Source organism: Schistocerca piceifrons, chromosome 7 (assembly GCF_021461385.2).
Source record: "Schistocerca piceifrons isolate TAMUIC-IGC-003096 chromosome 7, iqSchPice1.1, whole genome shotgun sequence".
Classification (NCBI taxonomy): domain Eukaryota; kingdom Metazoa; phylum Arthropoda; class Insecta; order Orthoptera; family Acrididae; genus Schistocerca; species Schistocerca piceifrons.
The window spans coordinates 72,314,621-72,335,523 of record NC_060144.1 but is presented as its reverse complement, the minus strand read 5'-3'; the positions used below and the strand labels follow the sequence as shown (position 1 = coordinate 72,335,523).

General features: G+C 37.5%; 1 protein-coding gene across 1 annotated transcript in view; it reads left to right on the top strand.

Annotated features, from left to right (window-relative positions):
• Positions 1-20,621, top strand: part of LOC124805427 (odorant receptor Or2-like) — a 49,213-nt gene extending 28,592 nt beyond the window's left edge. The window contains exon 5 of the mRNA XM_047265988.1: positions 20,465-20,621. Within this exon, the coding sequence (XP_047121944.1) occupies positions 20,465-20,521 (57 nt within the window). The 3' untranslated portion in view covers positions 20,522-20,621. The remainder of the gene's footprint in view (positions 1-20,464) is intronic.
• The last annotated feature ends 282 nt before the right edge of the window (positions 20,622-20,903 follow it).

Here is a 20,903-nt window from a genome sequence, read left to right as displayed (position 1 = left end):
TCTTGTAAGGTATCTACTCCCCATATGCAGCTCAATGATAAACCTTCACAAACAAGGAATTTGCACTCTATAGCTCCATTACCTTCCTCAACTAATACATGAGTCTGCATACGTACTCCCTTCGACTTATTCCCAAACGCACCGATGATCCTACAATTGTGTACCGGCAACGTATGTGGTGTCTGAAGTTCACAAATCATATTATAGAATTCTAAAGCCATACAACTTGTAGCCACGCCTGTGTCGACAGTAACTCTGGTTGGTATTCCACCTACTACTGTATGGATTGTTTCCTTTTCTGTTAGTTTACACAAATGGTTTTCTTCGCAAAGTTCATCACTCAGATTTTTGCATGATTATCTCTTATTAAATATACGCTCTCACGACATTTGTCCCCTGCTTCTTCCGCTACCGCCATGTGAGGGCTGTAGGAGGTCGCATTTAGTTTCACGCCTCTGAAGTGCTGGGTGTCGTGTTGCCCACCACTTCTATAACTCTTACTGGTGGCTGTTGCCTCCAGTTTTGTCCAGAATTGTTGTGTTCAGCGGCACTGTTCGGTGGTGCAGGAGCGCTACCTGACTGTGTATTGGTTCCTGTGTTAGGATGCCAATTACTGTTTAACTGCTGCGGTATCGGTTGCCAGCGGTTTGGTTGATTACTGTTATTAATATGGTAATTACCGTACCCTGGATGATATCTGTTGTCTTGCCCACGCCTCTTATTAAAAGGAGGAGAATTTTTTCCATCCCTTGGTCCTAGATTATTGTTACCATTGTAAGATTGAGGCAAACTACTTCACATTTTTGTTACCATTACCGTTTTTATTGTGGTATTGGTAACAGTTATTACTGTTGCTACTCAATACCTGAGCATTACTTCCCCCGTTCAATTTCGCTTCTTCATGCGACAGGTCAATAGAATAAACCGTTGACATGAAAAGTTCTACATCTGAATCTGGTACATGAAGTAGCTTTTCTTTTATTGATATAGGTAATTTCGATTTTAAAAGCCATATGACTTCTTGTTTGGGCATTGGTTCATCCCAGTATTTCGTCTTGTTTATATACTTCGCAAAATATTTACTCAGTGTACCTGCTTTACTACTGTACGTCTCGGGATTATATACCTCATGCCTTTAACGTTCTTGTGCTTTTGCTGACCAATACTTATTTAGAAAAGCTTTCTCAAATTCCTCATAACTATGGCAATAATCTTTTACTTCAATCGCCCGTAAGGATCCATCACCTTGAATATAGTTAGTGACAAACTGTATTTTCTGTTTACCGTTCCATGTCTTTAGTAGTATACCACGGAAACTTTTGATAAAATTGGCAGGGTGTGGTATTTTGTGATCTGCTGTAAAATTTTGGAATTGTCAGTATTTTAGTAAACTCTCTTCCACAAGTATATTAGAAAGGGAACTGGCCGCCCCCTGTTCACAAGCTACGTGAACGGTTTGCGGACTGGGCATTGTTTCCGAGCAATTAATAGGTATCGTAGCTCGAGATGTCGCAAGCTGCGCCTGTCGCAACTTACTGACACGTCAATCAGCCTCGCCTGTTGCGTTTTTTATCGCTGCCAGCTCCCTTTCTAACGAGTCTACTTCTTGTGAAAGTGTCTTTTTCCATTCGGAAACATGTTCGGAGTTTTCAGCTAACATGTTTGCTACAGACAAAGCTTCGTTTGTCGCTTTCTTTACCGTTACAGGCTGTTCGTTCCGTAAACATTCTTGAAACTGGTCGTCTTTCATATTCAACCAGTTTATAAAGTCAAGAATAAACTGATTGCCTTTCTCTACAAACGTCGCTTCTACAGATTTCTCCTGTTCGATAGCGAGTGCCTGTACCTGTGTAGATATTTGTTGCACATAATTTTCTAATCTACTTTGTGCTGCATTAACTTGCGCGACCTGCTTGGTTACATCTTTGACAGCTTCGGGCAAGTACTTGTATGTTCTTCGCATTTCGTCAAATTCATCGCTAATATTTTTGAAGTTAGTTTCAGTTTTACTGAATTTTCTATCAATATAATGTATCTTAAATACACCAAAGGAACAGTCTGGTTGATGAAGTTAATTATAGAGAACCAGGGTCTGGAAGTACCGCAAATACATTTATGAACGATACACAACTTGTCACATTTTACAGATTGGTGCAGTGGTAAAATACATGGTGCAGTAATGGACAAATGACTGAGAGTCTATCCCTGATACATTAATTGAAAGTGAAATTTACAATTTACATGCAGACATGGGTTCTATCAATTATAAGATTAGCTTCACCATGGAAAAAAGCAAAATTCTTAAACATTAGCAATAAGGCTTATAACAAAATAGATCAACGAATACCACAGACTGACGACCGATACATTAAAATACCAAACATCATATCAGTCGAACTAACAGAAATAGGCATCACTTAGACACATGCGCCAATAACTGCACACATTACCACTAGGCACAGACAGCCACCAAACAGAACTGAATACCGCACTATAACTAGCAACAGACAGTCGATACAGTTACCATGTAGTAATAATTTTGAGGAATAAAATTACGAATCACTCAGTTGTTACCACAAAAAGACGAAATCTTACGGAAACAAACGTTGAATTCACGAGTGTAGCAACTACTCAGAGTGCGAAAAAAAATGAAAACAATACATGGCATACAATAACACGCAACCACATACAGTCACACACACACACACACACACACACACACACACAAACACACACAGACACGCACGCACACACACACACGCACACAAACGCGCGTGCGGGCGCATACGTATACTTGAATAAATTAGAAGATAACGCATGTGGACATGAGAGATAACAAGATGAAATTAAATTTGACACCAGAAATTACAGAAAACGTACTCAACTTCTGGTTGTACACTGACAGCAACACTTGACTGAAGTCACCTCTAGGGAGTCGGATATGGAAATCACTTGCGTAATCAATAAGAAACAACTGATCGCCGTACAAGAAAACTATTAAATTCAACATCCATAACAGAAAAGAAGGAACTCACAAGTGATCTGACAATCCTGGTAATCGACCATTTTTTAAAACTATAAATCACATGGTACAATGTCAGATGTAGACAGATGATCATACAACTCCTCATCACACATTACCGCAACCCTCAGTTCACATCGCACATTTATCCTTCCTTCACCTTCTGGGCGGCTAAATTATCTCTCAGATTCACAGCCATTCTCATCTTCCTACATCACGTACGTCCTCTGAATACCGGATACACGGTCCTTAATTTTCATACACATATAGACACCAACTGCCTGTCTCTGTCTCTCTCTCTTTTACTGTCTGTCTCCTTTGTTGACTGGCTGTATTTTCCTAGTATTCTATCAATCACTGTTTCATGATTTACCTAGAAATTGAAGTATGTGTTCTTTCTGTTTCATATCGACAAAATTTATTTTTGCCCAGATATTTGTGTGAATGGACTAATCCCAGTTGAGACTCCATATTGTAGACACAGTACAGTTTGAGTTTTCGCTTTGTCAAGTACTCACATTACCTTAAAGCAAGTTGCCAATCTCTGTAACACTTTGAAACCATATCGCGATTCGATAGAATATTTAGGCAGTTTCTTCAGTCAGCATTTGTCAGTACTCCATCGTCTGTAGAAATCTTCGGTTGCTATTACATAATCTGTAAGGTTATTAATACACGATTAAGCGTCCTAATACACTTGACGCTAACTTTGATTTTACTCACAGCCTTTATATATGACTAGAATTTCTTTCGATTTTGTGAAAGTCCTTCGACAATATTCTGCTATGCTAATCGTCGAAGGCTTTATGCATTGCCCTCTTGACAGTGAAACACACATTCAGTTCAATATCTCCATATCTATAGTCCTGTGTTTTGCTTAACATCTGTAATGCAATAGTCCATTTCCTTACAAATTTATTTATAGAGACTGTATACCATCATCAGTTACTCTACTAGGTTCATATATACCCACCCTACTACGTCTTTATCTAATTTACTGAAGAGGTAAGTCTTCATATTTGTTTTAGCTGTCTTTGGGCTTTTGTAAATATTGTTGCCTCAATTACTTTTCGTTCAGTGATACCAGTTTCTAGCTGAACATCCTCAGTGAGGTCATATACTATTTTTTCCATTGTGAATGAACTTCTGAAGTATCTTTTCAGTGTGTTAGGTTCCTACCAAAGTTTATAGTGATTTTGTTTCGCATGTTGATATTCTGGTTGCTTTGGGTTAATCTATCGATTGTCATTTTTTATTTGTAGATTATTGTTGCTATTTGAGTTCGCGTTTTGTCGTATTGCCATTTGGAGATAGTGAATGGAGCTTGGGCACTAGAAAACTGAGAGCTGGGTGGAGAAATCGAAGCATTTACGACACATTCGTTTAAATTCAACAGAGGTGTGAAAGTAGTGGAGTCACATGTGTAAGGGGATAATGGCACTGGACGGAGTACGGCATGAAAATGGTTTTGACTTTAGTGACTTCACATTCAGGAAGACCTTCAAGGTCTGATGAAAATGCTTTAAAAACATTAATCCACATCATTGTACAAGAGAACAGAAAAAGTGACGAAATGTGATTACTTCACTATCGTGAGGCATTTGAATGCAATGAGGAAGGTTCAAAAATCGGGTGTACGGGTACCGCATGCTCGAGGCCGAAACCAAAAAAATCTGCTGGTGGACATATGTGTTCGTCGGCTTCGTCGTCATCAACACCGACCATTCCTATCCTGTATCGTTACTGGTGATGAGAAATTGTGTCATTATACTAACTTAAGGAAAACAAAGAAACTTTTTAGCGCAAACAAAACAGCATCTCCCCGTACAAAATACGGGTGCTCGTCCACAAACGATACTGTTATTCATCTGTTGGAACAGTGATGGTGAGGTGTACTACGAATTACTTCCCCGAAGTGCAGACCTCACTGCTGGTTATGGTTGTTGTTAACAAATGAGACGTCTTGCAGACGTAGTCCAAGAACAGTGACCAGCAAGACTGTGTAAAGTGATGTTATTCCACGATAACGCTCTCCCTCAATATAGAAGAGTGATAAAAAACACTATACAGGAGTTGGTTTGGGAAGTCACACCGCACGCATCTAGTTCACCTGATTTTGCGCCCTGAGATTTTCACTTTTTCTGCTTACTGTCGAACAGCCTTGAAGGATCTTTCCTTCCGGCGAAAATGCGCACCGAAGATGGCTCGACGAGTTCTTGTCCACAAAAACACGTGATTTCTACAGTCACGAAATCGAAAAATCACACCAGCATTAGCAGACTGTTGTACATAGTGGAACAGAATATATTATTGATGACTTCAGTTTCTGTTAGGTATATCTGTTGTGTTTATTTAACTTATGGGAGAATGCTATGAACTTATGCACCGACCTAACAATTTTGAGAGTGTGCATTTCACAGAGTTTCGCGGGATGCAAATTTTCTGTAGTTTCTGCTCCGCTATTGCAGTAAAAATACATTAACTCTTAAATATAAACCTGTGGCGTATTTCATATCGACAAAATTTGGATAAAAATTCGATCGAAGGTAACGTGAACAAAAGAGCGAGGTGTAACGCACCCTCTCCTGCTTTTGTCTCTAAGTTAGTACAGATTCCAAACAGGTACGAGTGATACTCTTTCAGTTACTGAAAAAAGAAAGATCTAATCATATAGAAAGAAAATAAAAACATGTGTTTGAAACAAAACATTTAAATATGTTGGAAACGGACAATCATAGTTACAAGGAGAATAATACCGTAAAAACACTGAAGAAATACTTCTTGACGTATATAATAAAATCCATACTCCTACCTCTTCGTTTAGTTTTATGCAAGTACAGTAAACTATTCCTTACAGGCTTAACAAAATGTGTAAGGTCCTGATCGCTTGCATCGTGACTTACAAACCATTAGGTGGTCCTTAACTTTATAGTCATAATTGTTAGATTAGATACACCAAATAGCTGCTAATAACGAGTAACCTTTATTTACAATTGCATCAGACTGTTTCGCCTTTATCGCCATTTTAAAGTACCTGCAATTACAATTTTGTTGAGAATAGGTATGGATATGAATGTCATCCATTTCAAAGTAGCTGTCTTGTACTTGCGTCTAGATTGATGTGACGTCCATATTGCGTCGTTAGTGGATTGTTTTGTAACTGTCACTGCTTTAATAAGATCGTAAATATTGTTGTCAAGATGTTAAAATTAAACGTTAATTACGACGTGACAGCAGTTTGACATTTCCGCTGTTACGACGCTATATGTTTACAAAGATTGTACAGATGAACAGCGATATTATTTGACTAACTAAAATTTGTTACGATTATCTTTGGTTGTTGCATATGTTACTTCCGACTTGCCCATTTTCGTGTTCTATAAGTTCAATAAAGTTTTTAAGGTAGCATTTGCTTCTATATTCTGTATATTCGTTTAATATTTCCTGTGGGTATTTTGTCGTGTACATATAAATTTCTAATTCCTCAAGAATGTTCATTGCAAAACCTTTTGTCTTCTGGGGATAATCTGCAGTTCATTTTCGATCGTGTCAGAAGAGTACTTTTGATTTTTCAAGTGTAAAAGAAGCTCAACTCATTATATTTGCTCCCTCTAGTGTGTTCTTTAAATCTCATGTTAAAATTTCTTCCTGTTTGTATAATGTAAAAGCTATTACAGCTGACACATGTTATTTTATATATGCCTGGGTTATATTTCGATGTTCTAGTGGTGGCGGAAAGTGATTTTATTGAAAGGTTGTTATTAGTTCGAAAGGCTAGTCGAATATTTGTGGCATTAATTTTGTTGAAGATTCTACCAAGGTAGACGGCCGGTACTTATCTTATTTTCTGTGGCGGTGATGTTTCTCGAGCTAGGCACATCCCGCTATGTATTGTGTTCTGCTTTTGTGTTTTATATTCGTAATATAATTTTGTGATTATGTTGGGGTCAAAAAATGTGTAGAGGATATATAACAAAGTGTGTTAAGTTCTCCTTGAATTGCTGGGTTTTCTAATGGGAGGTTATTTTATCTATGAATCATTGAATGGAAAATGGTAGCTTATGAGCTGTTGGGTGACAGGAATTGTCATTTATAATAATGTCAGAAATGGTATTATTTCTATAGATATGAAATGTGTGGCGATTATTATTTTTGTCAATTGTGAGGTCTAGATAGTTAATGGTACTGTCTTTCTCAGTTTCCATAGTGAATTTAATTTTAGGGTGCAGTTGGTTGAGTTTTTGGTGGATATTTCCGATTGTGTGGCTGCCATCTAACAACATGAGGGTATCCTAAACATACCTAAAATAGTATACAATTTCGTTGAGAATAGGCCAATCTGAGTTAAGGAGTTTATTTTCCAGAGAATTTAGCAAAACATCGACTAATGTGCCTGCTACACTACTACCCATTGCTACTCCATCTGCTTGAGTATAAATTTTGTTGTTAAATTCAAAATAATTTTGTACTTATGCTGTCTCCAAAAGATTTATAATTTCAAGTGTTCCAGCCAGGAATATTTTCCTATATTGTAACAGGTTATATTTTATTATACGGAATGTTTCCTGTACTGGCACATTGGTGTATAGATTAGTGACATCAAATAAAACAAATTTACCATTAGGTGGTATCTGAAAGACTTTTATATCTCTTACCACACTACGCAAATTTTACATTGTATACTTTTGGTTGAATGTATAAAGTTTTGTTATTAGAGTGTTTAGTTTTTTGCTTATCCGATATGCTGGGCTATTTATGCAATTAATTACAGTGCGAATGGGGACTGTCGGTTTATGTGTCTTTGGTTGGGCTCCTAATTTTGATGTTGTTGGATTCATTACTGTGCATGTTCTTTCCTCATCTTCAGTGAGAATGGTATTACAGTTTTTGATGGCTCTCTTAATTTTAGCTGTACATCTGTTGTTAGGATTTTGTGCTAATTCTGTGATATTGTTAGGTTCAAAGAATGAAATGACCTTATCTAAATAGTCTTTTTTGTTAAGTATGACCACACTATTCCCTTTATCAGCTTTTAATGCTATAGCACCATTTAATAGCCGTTTATGGTTAACGTTGTGTCGAATTTTCTGTTCTGTCTTGGGCTGCTATTTGTTGGTATTCTAACTGCTTAATTCCCTGTCTATAATGTTTGTAATGTTAACTGTAATTTCATTTTGTTTTCTGTACGAGAGATTAGCTACATCTACTGCAACTTTAGCAGTGGCTATCAAATGCTTTACAGAATTTTCCTGTAGTGTTGGAGCTATGCTGTATTTCAGACCTTTAGTAAGGGGATTTGTTTCGTTTATATGAATTCTGTAGTTGTGAAATTTCTAAATGTGGGGAAAACTGAAAATCAGATTCATATTCATGTGTGGGTTGCTGTATGTGATGCTGGATGTGTACAGGTTTTTCGAGTTTCTTGTTATTGCTACGTCGAATATGTCTGTTTGTGTTCCATATATATCTGTCTAAAAACTGTGCAGTGTAATCAAAAGTTAAAGGTCTTACACTGTTACTTAACTTTAGATGTGCTACATAGAGTTCTTGATTCAGTGTTTCTTTTCTACGTAATTTGTCCTCTATTTCTTGTCTTATCCACAGTCTTCCTGCACAGGTCTTGGTTTGAAGTACAAGATCTTGTATTGCTATTACTTACGGTCATAGTTTATTGTCCTAATTAAAGTTCGAAACAGTAGAGCTATCCATTCTAGGTGTGGTTTTTAATGGATTCCAACATTTCAACAACTGTGTAATTACGTTTGTATGCATGACGTGAGGAAATGGGACAGCATGAGATACAGGCCTACTGCATATCAGACAGTAATGAAACTGTATGTGATGTGGCAGTCGTTAATCATTTCTTAATTGCAAGAACTCACATGCTGAGTCGTCTGCCATAATTTCAGGAATACGGTTTATGGGAATTTTGTTAAGAACAATGAACAGTGGCATCTTACATTGAATTAAATGATAATTTCAGCACCTACAGAAAATGATGATTATTGAGATATGGATTACAGGTGCGAGTATTTCATAAAGCTGAGACGAAGCTGGAAAGTAATGAAATTTCAAATACACAGTTCTTGTATTACAACAGTAAGCGAGAATTTCCAGCAAACTATAATACTAAAATCTACAACTTCTTAAATTAAATAAAAATATACGGAGATGTCTTCGACAGTGTGACAAACTACTGAAAACGTTTCCGAAAAAATCAAACTAGTCATCAAATATCATCCGATAACTTTCAAGACGGTACAACACTTAGCAACAAGATGAAAATTCTTCAACGACTCGAAGATTTTTACTTGGTTCAGTAGGTAGAACAGAAACGTAAATAAGCATTGAAAACAATAAATGAATCCGATATGACATGTATAAAACACACCCAGGTATGAAGAAAGGAACGTCGTCTCTGGATTGCGACGATTCAACACATGTGGTTAAAGCCAAAGGCGAAGGGAAAAGAGTTTGCCGAACTAGTCATAGAGTGTTCATGAAGAATGATTGTTCACCAAAGCTGGAATTGTTAATGCTCTATTTGGAAAGAACAGTGACAGACAAGACATAAAGTTTTGCAGCCTTATGGACACTATCGTCATCACAGGTGTTCGATTTCCATCACACAAAATAGCACTCTCCCTGTATATGGGGACACAAAACAGTAGACTGTTCGCAAGTCGTGAAGGAAAGTATAGATCTGAATACATCTACATCTACATCTATACTCCGCGAGCCACCTTACGGTGTGTGGCGGAGGGTACTTATTGTACCACTATCTGATCCCCCCTTCCCTGTTCCATTCACGAATTGTGCGTGGGAAGAACGACTGCTTGTAAGTCTCCGTATTTGCTCTAATTTCTCGGATCTTTTCGTTGTGATCATTACGCGAGATATATGTGGGCGGTAGTAATATGTTGCCCATCTCTTCCCGCAATGTGCTCTCTCGTAATTTCGATAATAAACCTCTCCGTATTGCGTAACGCCTTTCTTGAAGTGTCCGCCACTGGAGCTTGTTCAGCATCTCCGTAACGCTCTCGCGCTGACTAAATGTCCCCATGACGAATCGCGCTGCTTTTCGCTGGATCATGTCTATCTCTTCTATTAATCCAACCTGGTAAGGGTCCCATACTGATGAGCAATACTCAAGAATCGGACGAACAAGCGTTTTGTAACCTACTTCTTTCGTCGATGAGTCACATTTTCTTAGAATTCTTCCTATGAATCTCAACCTGGCGCCTGCTTTTCCCACTATTTGTTTTATGTGATCATTCCACTTCAGATCGCTCCGGATAGTAACTCCTAAGTATTTTACGGTCGTTACCGCTTCCAATGATTTACCACCTATGGCATAATCGTACTGGAATGGATTTCGTCTGGGTGAAGTCGTTGGCTTCCGTATGTATTTACAAAGATTTTGTTCCAGATTCAGCAAAAACTGTTGTGTCAACAATCATGGGACAAATGGCTCTGAGCACGATGGGACTCAACAGCTATGGTCATCAGTCCTCTAGAACTTAGAACTAATTAAACCTAACTAACCTAAGGACAGCACACAACACCCAGTCATCACGAGGCAGAGAAAATCAACAATCATGGAACAAGATCCTGATTCAATCTACAATTGAATTCTGAAAAACATACACGTTGTACTGCTGCATTCATTACAGTTTTCCGATGTTAGGGGAAATTCGAAGTTCGAAGATGAGTCAGGAAAATGTGTTCCATATCATGAAAACTACTTGTAGCAGTTCAAGAGAATGTTTGCAGATTTTTTATATAGCAAAATTAAGAAAGAATAAATGCTAATGGAGTATATCGTAACCATTTTCCTTGACCTAATGAGGTTTTTATTTAACCTGTAGCGCAGGTAAACTTTCGGAAGATCTGAAACAACTTCATAGAAGATATTTCAAAATAGGCCTCAATATCAATCGTAAAAACACTGGAATATGTATTAATACATCCTAAACAAAACAGTACAGATAAACATTGAAGTAATAGACATGACTGAGTGATGAGATTTTGATGTAGGTCAGCCGAAGCGGACGACTAGATTTATAAAATACAAACAGGAGAATTTTTTATAAAATTAAACACTGTTTCAAAATCAAGAAGCTGCAGGGTAACCAAAACACAAATGACCAAGAAAAAAAGTTATGCACCCTAACATAGGCAACGAAGCTTATATCATCCACTGCTGGTGCAGATGATATAAGATTGGATGCTTGGCCTAAGATGCATGAAATAATCTCGAGCCATTTTTATTTTGGTCCCCCTGCAGTTTGTCTTAAATGTGAAGTCTACCGTCCACATGCAATATTGGCCTTACCTGTGACACTGTTACTTGGAAAATTATGCCGAGAACATTCAAAATCTGAGAATTCTGAAGCGAGCAATGGGAGGACGCGTGTTGCAAATTAATGAGACAGCCTGAGAATGAAATAGACCACATTTAACACTGAAGTGGAAGTTTTAGAGAGTACTATAAAGAAAATCAAATGGAGATGGGTAGAACATGTAGCTAGGGAAATGGATGGTAGGAGTATCATGGATAACTTTGCTAGATTCCAAGAATTATGAAAAGACAGAGAGGACGACCTAACGGAAAGTGGGTGGGTGATAGAAGATGCAGGCAGGAGCAGCAAGCAGGATGCACATCACTGATGACTAGGGATTCACGCTACATAGTTCGACCACTGTATGGAAGGGCAGATAACAACACTACTAATATTAAATGATGCGCAAACAGTGAGCCCTATTAACTCACCACATTGCTTATTCTGGCTTTTCTGGAATGACATAGTGGCATCCACAAAAACATCATCTAACATGACGATTAAACTATTCGCTCTTCTTATGTTGTATGAGTATTTAGCGGCAACGAGGTAGTGGAATGAAAACGATACTGTTGGGAAGGAAAATGAGAAAATTGTTTCTTATTTCAAAAGTAATCATCATAATTTTTAATAAATTTCTCTGTAAGAGAAGACTGTCAGTGTCTTTAACAAAAAAATGTATCTCTTTACTTCTGGAACCATGATGATATACAGCCACGCACGTCTTCGTCCGAAGCAAATTGACGGCCACAAATGACATTCTCCATGGCTCCAAAAATACGGAAATCGTATGGGGAGAGATCTAGACTGTGATGTTTGGGGAGTTCGCAGCGACACTTCTGCAGCGCAGTCGAAATAACAGGCATGTCAAATACGAATGCACAAGCGTGCTGGAAATTGACTTTCTGGAACACCGCTCTACAATTCACGTACAGCGATACGTGGAATGTTGATAAAAACTGAGCATGATCAAGTCCAGGCGCTCAAGAATGTTACCGAACGGCATCGTTATGTTTCAGGATAATGCCACCATGTTGCCAAGATAGTTTCGACTCCGCAGCAGAAGTCTGCACTTTATACTGCACACGCACTCCTGCTTCCTACAAATCAGATTGTAGTACTTAAACAACGTGTAAAACAGATTCAGATTTCAGTTCCAACGTTCACTTCTCTATCTATAAGAATTATAATCGAAGAGCCAATAACAATGTAGTCCCAACCGGGCTGTACTGAAAAGTTTCGACGCAACCTGAATTATTTATCAAAAATGATCATAACACGTATCCCTCTCCTCTCCTCCAATCACAGCCTACTATTACAGTTACAGTATAATCCCATCTAGCCTGCACTAAAGAGTATCAGAAATGTTTTGATCAAAATAATGTATCAAAGTATATGAAGTGTCTAAACTATTGAAAATGTAGTCAAAAATGGTTCAAATGGCTCGGAGCACTATGGGACTCAACTGCTGTGGTCATAAGTCCCCTAGAACTTAGAACTACTTAAACCTAACTAACCTAAGGACAGCACACAACACCCAGCCATCACGAGGCAGAGAAAATCCCTGACCCCGCCGGGAATCGAACCCGGGAACCCGGGCGTGGGAAGCGAGAACGCTACCGCACGACCACGAGATGCGGGCAAAATGTAGTCAACTTCCGATAAAATATTTACATTCAATGATATAAGGGTGATGATCACAAACAGTTTCAAAAATTTCTAAATGTGCTGCAGGGTAGGCTGGGCTGAGAAATAACTGTTAAGAGAAACATTCAATGTGTCGCACTATTTCCGAGTTAATTAGCATTGACGCTACCCAATCCGGCCGTTGCGAACACAAATTCATGCGGTCTACCAGATACAATTAGTATCACTTCTTTTCATGCCGTATATGATAGCACTAGAGACTGTTCATCCTTACTATCATCCCACGTCCAGTTCTTCTATCACTTTTTTCGGTTTTAGAACACCTAAGGAAAAACAATTCTGGCGACACCGCCCTCGGCGGGTCAAAGTAATTTGCACACACAACGTCTGACAGGCCAAATTAAATGCTAATTAAATCAGAAACGGCGCTAAATATCGAAACCTTTCTCTCAATAATTATTTCTCAGCACAATCCATTCTGCAACACTCTTGTGAGATTCTCAGCCTGTTTCCAGCAACCTTGTACCTCATTTGCAGCGGAGTATTGGAATACTTATATAACATATTCCCCATAAAAATTAAAAGCTAATATTTGCTTATAAATAGTAAATAACGAATTAGGAATACGTCTAACATATATTTTACCTTAAATACTGTTCCATAAACCCTGAAAACTCAAAATGAACTGCTGTTACACGTCCCAGTTTCTTACTGTCACCAACCGAGGTCTCTAGTTTTAAAAAGCGTCGCAAGTTTGATCTCTATACCATGAGTTGTTCTCACGATCACTAAAAGGAGTCTCTACTGCTAAAAACTTCACCTCTGTCACGTTTGTTCCTAATCACCAGTTTACGAGATTGGGAAGAACAAAGATAAAGGAAAAACACGATCGATGACGAGTATTACACACAAACTACTGCTGACTCGCTAAAACACTTCTAATTAACTACGTCAACGTGTAATAAGTGTACCGCCACACACATGCACAATACAATTTTATTTAATGACGGAAGGAATAACATATTGTATTTTGGGAAGAAATAAGCTATTTTATTAAGCTATACCTCTCTAAGTTCATAAGGATGTAGATTGTTTGCAAACATACACTCGAGAGACAAGCAAACAGAGCGAGATGTGACATTTCCAGAAACAATGTCAGAGTCGACATCTCGAAAATAACTATAATTACTTATAAATTATTTACAGCTTGCGTCTCACATTTTGCAACAAAATGCTTCAAATGGCTCTGAGCACTACGGTACTTAGCAGCTGAGGTCATTAGTTCCCTAGACTTACAACTACTTAAACCCAACTAACCTAAGGACATCACACACGTCCTTGCCCAAGGCAGGATTCGAACCTGCGACCGTAGCAGCAGCGCGGTTCCGGTCTGAAGCGCCTAGAACCGCTCGGCCATATCGGCCGGCACTTTGCAACAACAATAAAGCTTTGCATTCACTGTTTCAGCATCCAACTTGTGTACATTAACTATGTAAATGCACACAGTTTCCACGCTTCTCATAATATAAGAAATATCTCTATGAAAATTGGAGTAAAATAAAACTGCATTACATGTAAGACTAGCTCAGTACCTACTGCTTCTTTTACATATCCTGAATGGTCAGCAAACATTTTTTTTCTTTCTCTTAAAAATGATTTATATATTTTTGAACCAGTTACTAAAGTGTAAATCTACACACTATAAAAGACTTAGTGACCTTTTACATGGCTGTCATTCGTTTCATAATGAAAGTGTTCCAGTGGGTTTAATTTAATTTCATATAGTGAGTTAAAGGAAAAAGAGGCAGATCTGATCAGTCGTTCTTCAGTTATTAGCGCCAGTTCTACATCTGGCACTGAACTCTCCCATCTCAAACGAATATTCCTGCAGATGCAATCACATTTAAAGGTGCCACCTATTTTGTCATCAGCAATGATTATTTGGTATAGTAATTCAAATAAAAATAATTTTGTAAACATATATTAGGCCCATTGAGATATTAATGTGTTAAAAATTCATTTTTTTTGCTGTGCAGTTCTCAAAAAGCTGATTTCTTGTAGTCCCTATTAAGTAGCTTTCTTTGATTAAGTTCAGCTATAGAAGTATGGTCTTTTCCGAATTTATTTCTGACCAAAAAGACATTCTGATTCCAGAACGAAATACCTTCATACAAATTTCGTCTCCTATTTCAGCACTTTAGGGATTGGATTTCCAACTAACACAGACGCTTGAAAATTCTTTAGTACATCTTTAGTAATGACTCTTTTAAAACAAACTTCACTCATTCTTTCACTACTCTGGGGGTTCAATTTCCCAAAATCCTGAAACACGCATAATTTCTGTTTCGTACCGAGAAACCATGTACCAATTTTTGTAGTTCTAGCTTGAAAATTGCCTTAATAGTGGCATACACCTAAAAAAATAATTCACCCTGACTTCACCTTCTTTGGAATGGAATTTCGAAAAATCCCATTTTTAAACGATCCTCACATTTCAAGATCGACATATCCGCTAAACTTCAAGTTTCTGTCCTTAGATACTTGGGCTGGGCGTATCAGTCAGAAGATTACAATTTACAGAGAGATCCCACACATTGTGCAAAGCAGAATGAAGCAGCGTACTAAATCTAGCTCAATTTAAATGGTTTACAATACTTACTTAAACACTTGGAGCTTGCATGTTGGTAAAACTGTTAGGAAATTTTCAGTTATGAAGCACTCGTTTACGAGAAAATTTTGACAAGCGTAGCACACTTGCATTGTCTATGGGTCTCTTAGCTAAATATTTTTCGGTTTTTAAAGTGTTATTCTAGCCTATTAAAATACATGCAGCTTGCTTGCTTATTATAATATGCAAGACAGCTGCGAAGATTGCAGGAAACAAAGTTTTATTACCGTAAGATTTCGCACACTTCACTAGTTTCAAAGTAAATATTAACACATCCCAATTGTCTGTATTACTTATTAATTGTAAGAGACTATATAAATATTGTTATTTTACAATATTACTCTATGAGTCTGATGGGAAGTTGAAATTCTGGCATCTTCTGCTTCTCTGAAAAAATCTGGTGAGATGTTTTGCATCCAACTTAGGCACAGAAGAGCTAGTGTCCGAAAGTCGGAGGAATGTCTCGTTAGTATCACATTTAAGTAATGCTAAGGGAATATAGGGAAGTTGAAGTGTTCACACTTCTTCTTCTTCTTCTTCACCTCTGGCAAAACTTCAGTTGATGCTTAGGACCCAATAGCAGGTACAGCTGGATTAAGGGCTTAAATTGAGGTAAACACGTCTTCATTGAGTAACGGTAACAAACTCTAAGTATTGTACTTAACCTATTGATTCAGTATGGTACTTGTGCCTGACTGAAAATGAAAATAGTCTGTCAGTTATTTTATATGATCCATTATGAGGAGAATGAGTTTCCATTTTTCGACAGAATCGCTGAACTATTATGAAATGAGTTCAAATATTTGTTAATGGTTTTCTTCATCGAAGTACCACCTACTTATTTTGATGCTTCAAATACGATTCTTTCAGTTTTTGTGTCTTTTTTTTGTGTCTTGACGCCGTCACAACAAACCGCAAGAAAAATGAAATAAACTGGCCATACCTTTTCCTTTTAAACATCCTTGGACACTGCATCAATGCACAAGCGCAGATGCCAGTATGAAGCTGAGTAAACAAGCTGAGACTTGTTCCCGCATGTTGGGAACACTGCAAGCAAATTATTACTTATCAATACGAGATATTGTAGTTTTTCGGCTCATTAAATAAACCAGTACAAAGAGAGAAGAAATTTAAAGTGGTGTACAAATCTGAGAAATGATTATCAGACTGATTTAAAAATATTACATGTAATTTTTTGAATTTGTTTGCACGTGTAAGCGGTGTCAAATTACTTCCAGCTACACCAAAGTACTGTATCATTTTGCTCAAAAAGCGTATCAACTTGCAATAAAAGTGTATCAACCTGCCCCAAAATTTTATCATTTAGCCCCAAAAGTGTATTTATTTGCCCCACCCCTCCCAAATAAAAGCAGCTTGCTCGAAATCTACATCAAATTATCTATCAAACCCTATCAAATTGTCCCAGATCTAAGTCAAATAACCCCTCGAACTTTATCAATGTATTCCAAATTGTTTCAAATTACCTCTCAGACTTTATCATTTTGCCCCAAAAGTCTATTAAATTATCCTACTAACCTTACCTACTTACCCCAAACGTTTTATTGCATCATTGCAGCTGTAAACATTAAACGTTACTGTGTAACTAAGTTCCAGACCTCCCTACCCAATTCGTTCCACACCTCTGTACCTCAGAAATCTCTGTGAAGGTGCACAGCACTGAAGACAGAGACGCTAACCATGCTGGCGAAAAGAGCAACTCTTACCACAAAATGCTGACGGCTCTTTTTGACAATGGTCATCTATGTAAAATCTGTTTTGAAGACGAAAAAAGAGGGCATACACATATCAGTTAGCGTTAACTTTGCAGCTTCCCTTTCGTCATGTACTATGCACCAGATTTTTGTTGTAGCTAGAGTAATGGCGTATTATTTTGTTGTAATAAATTAAATATCAAAGATTATTGATGTACACATTTCTGCACTTTGTTAACTGTGAGATATATACGACCATTCTTGAAAGAATGCTATTCGTTTCCATTTTTACAGTTGCATTCATTGGTATAAAACACAAAACTCTTGAGAGTGCTGCTTAACTTTAAGTTCTTATCACTAGTCACAATAAGAAAATTTTGATTATTTTAATACGTAATACAGACAATATTTAATTTGAAGCATGCAAAGTATTTTATATCTTACAAGTAACATTATTTTTGGTCGAAATATCATAGAAATCTTCCTTATTATGTTAAATATGCAATCCATGTGTACTTTAATTAGCTATACAGGTAGTTTAGAAGAAAATTATTGTTCTTAAAAGTTCAAAGAGAATGAATGTGTAGTACACGTATCAAAGTTTCGCTGAAAACGAGTGCTGCTTGAACGAAAAGTTCCTAGCAGTACTTTCAATTCACAAGTTGTGAGTGTTTTAATAAGTTATACACACAGGTTAGAAGCGGAAATATTTAATTTGAAGCTTCATTGTGCTGGCAAATAGTGATAAATCTCACAAAAAGTGATGTATAACAGTTTATTTTCTAGACGTCGACTTTGACTTTGGCTTTTGGTACTTCCCTATCTGTTACTGTCTTTGGTCGTCTCTCGTCAGTGGGTTTATGAGCAATCCATGTTATTTGACAATTTAAGAGGTATATTGTAATAAAATAGCTTATTCCTCCCTGAAACGGAACACCAAACCTTTCTCCCCAAAAACGAATTGTGTTGGGCATGTGTCTTTGTGGTGGTGTAATTGATTATAGACCTTTAATCGAGCCATATTTCTGAATGCAGCAACAGTTTGTTTGTAGAATTTTCATCAATTTTATTTTTTCTTGTGATACACTATCTCTGTTGCTCCAACCTTCCCTTCCTTCCTTACAAAGTTGCCGATAGCAAGCACATTAAGAGATTGAATACACTCTACGTACTTAGATACTGAATCAACCTGAACATTTTCTGAAGCATGTTAGAAGATTATGACATTCTTACAAACATCATACAAGAGGTAGACTTAACCGCAACTAAACCCCAACAGTGTGCAATAACTTATCAGTTGTATTTCTCTTAATTTATGTGTCACAAGCATGTTTTACAGACAGAAATAACTTAATGAAAAACCAGCACTATAATAACCGACGTAAGCATCACATTTTTGCATTGATGTGATATTTTAGATTATTTTGACATTTCAGATGTGGAAAATAATTTAAGGTTCTGTTGGTCCTTAGGGCGACATCGGAACATTTTTACCAATACAGTTACCTGTTGGTCAGAGGGAGAACAACTCGTGGTACAGATATTGAACTTGTGACGCTGCTGGCGACAGTAAACATCTAGGATGTGAAACGGGAGTCAATTTTATTTCAGATATTTAGGGTTTCCGGAAATATATTTAAATTAGAAGTCATGTTTGACAACTACACAATCTTTTGCAAGAATTTACAAATATGATTGGTAAGACAATCTATAACCGACTTTTTTGAAGTCAATAATGCATCCATAGTTGACAACATTTTCCATATTTTAGAAAATATAATGAAAATAGTTTTAGTCCACTCGAGAAGGGGCTACGCTGTAATAGTAAAACTGGCCTCTGATTGGAGGGGATATGTGTGTGAGATACTTTTTGACAAGTAATTCAGGTTGTTCAGATACTTTTGAGCAAAGCCCAGATGGGCTACATTGCAGTTGGCTCTTGCCTTATAATACTAGGGTGTGATAGGAGGAAAGGAGAAAGAGTAGGTATAACACGCACTATTTGTTCAAAAATGGTTCAAATGGCTCGGAGCACTATGGGACTCAACATCTTAGGTCATAAGTCCCCTAGAACTTAGACCTACTTAAACCTAACTAACCCAAGGACATCACACACACCCATGCCCGAGGCCGGATTCGAACCTGCGACCGTAGCAGACCCGCGGTTCCGGACTGCAGCGCCAGAATCGCACGGCCACCGCGGCCCGCACGCACTATTTGTGTACCATTTTATGTCTACAATGTATATCTTTGAATTTGAAGTCATTTCAGCATTATGTCAGCGGTGTATATGTGTATGTAAGTAATATAATTTGACACCATTTTTATGCCGAGGATAAAGAATGAATGTCCTTAATTTTAATTTGAGCGCAACATAATTTTTGCTACATAATTGACACTCTTTTAATACTTCTCTCTGATTCGTTGAAGTTGGGGAAGAGTACGCCACAACAAATGTAAATGACGCGATTTTTACATATCATTTAAATACTACACACTGGATTGGTTGGAAAGAAGGGGGATTACTGGGTGTAAAGCACAGAAATTTTCTACTTTCACTTACTTGTACTGCAATACGACTGCCAAGAGATATTGGAGGAATGGGCTTTTAATTTCTCATTAACACAATAGGACTATTTTCCCTAGTACCATGACTGGCTGGAGATATGGAATACTGCACTGTGTAATTGCTGGGAAGCAGGTAGAGGAGAGCAGTTTTTTTCATTTTCTGTTAAGATTCTTAGTGTGTTTCCAACTTCTTGGATTTTTCATTCTGTGCTACGAATGGCTGGAGATAGCGTGAAGGGAAGGGGTAAATGGACAGTCCAGGGGGTTGGGGCATTTCATTTAAAATGGTTAATTAATTTTCTGATGAGAACATACATTCACAGTCATAGATTATGTCGTGCATGACTTCAGAAATGGTAAATGACCGAGTTTATGACCTGATAATGTGTCTGTAAGGAATCCAAAATGTATCAGAATGTACGTAACTGAACTACTACCCCGACTGTTATCTCTTTAGTCACACAAACTATGAACTAATACAATATTTCGTATCTTGATGTTTCAGCTCATCAGCGCATCATATTCATACTACGCCCTTCTCAACCAGATGAACGACAAATAACCGTCCCTCACCACACAGCCCAAACGTCCAGTTGGCGCAGAATGATTTATTTGGAACGACACTGGCATCTAATACTGCACACTGATCACAAAGCAAGAAAAAAGAGAGTAGTTAACTGAATAAAGCTGAACATTGTAAAACTTTATTTTTAAGGTAATCCTTTTGAAATTATATTTATGGTGTCTGAAGATCATCGACAACAACTGTGTATATATTTAATGTCTTGCTGTACTTAAGAGTGACAGTAATATCTTTGGAAAATTGATTCTATTGTGAGCTAGAAAACTCAAACTTCCAAGAACAATTAAGAAAATTCAGTTTCAAGTATTTCTCCTGAACGTGCATTTCCTTCACTTTACTGACTTTGGAACAGGCGTCTCAC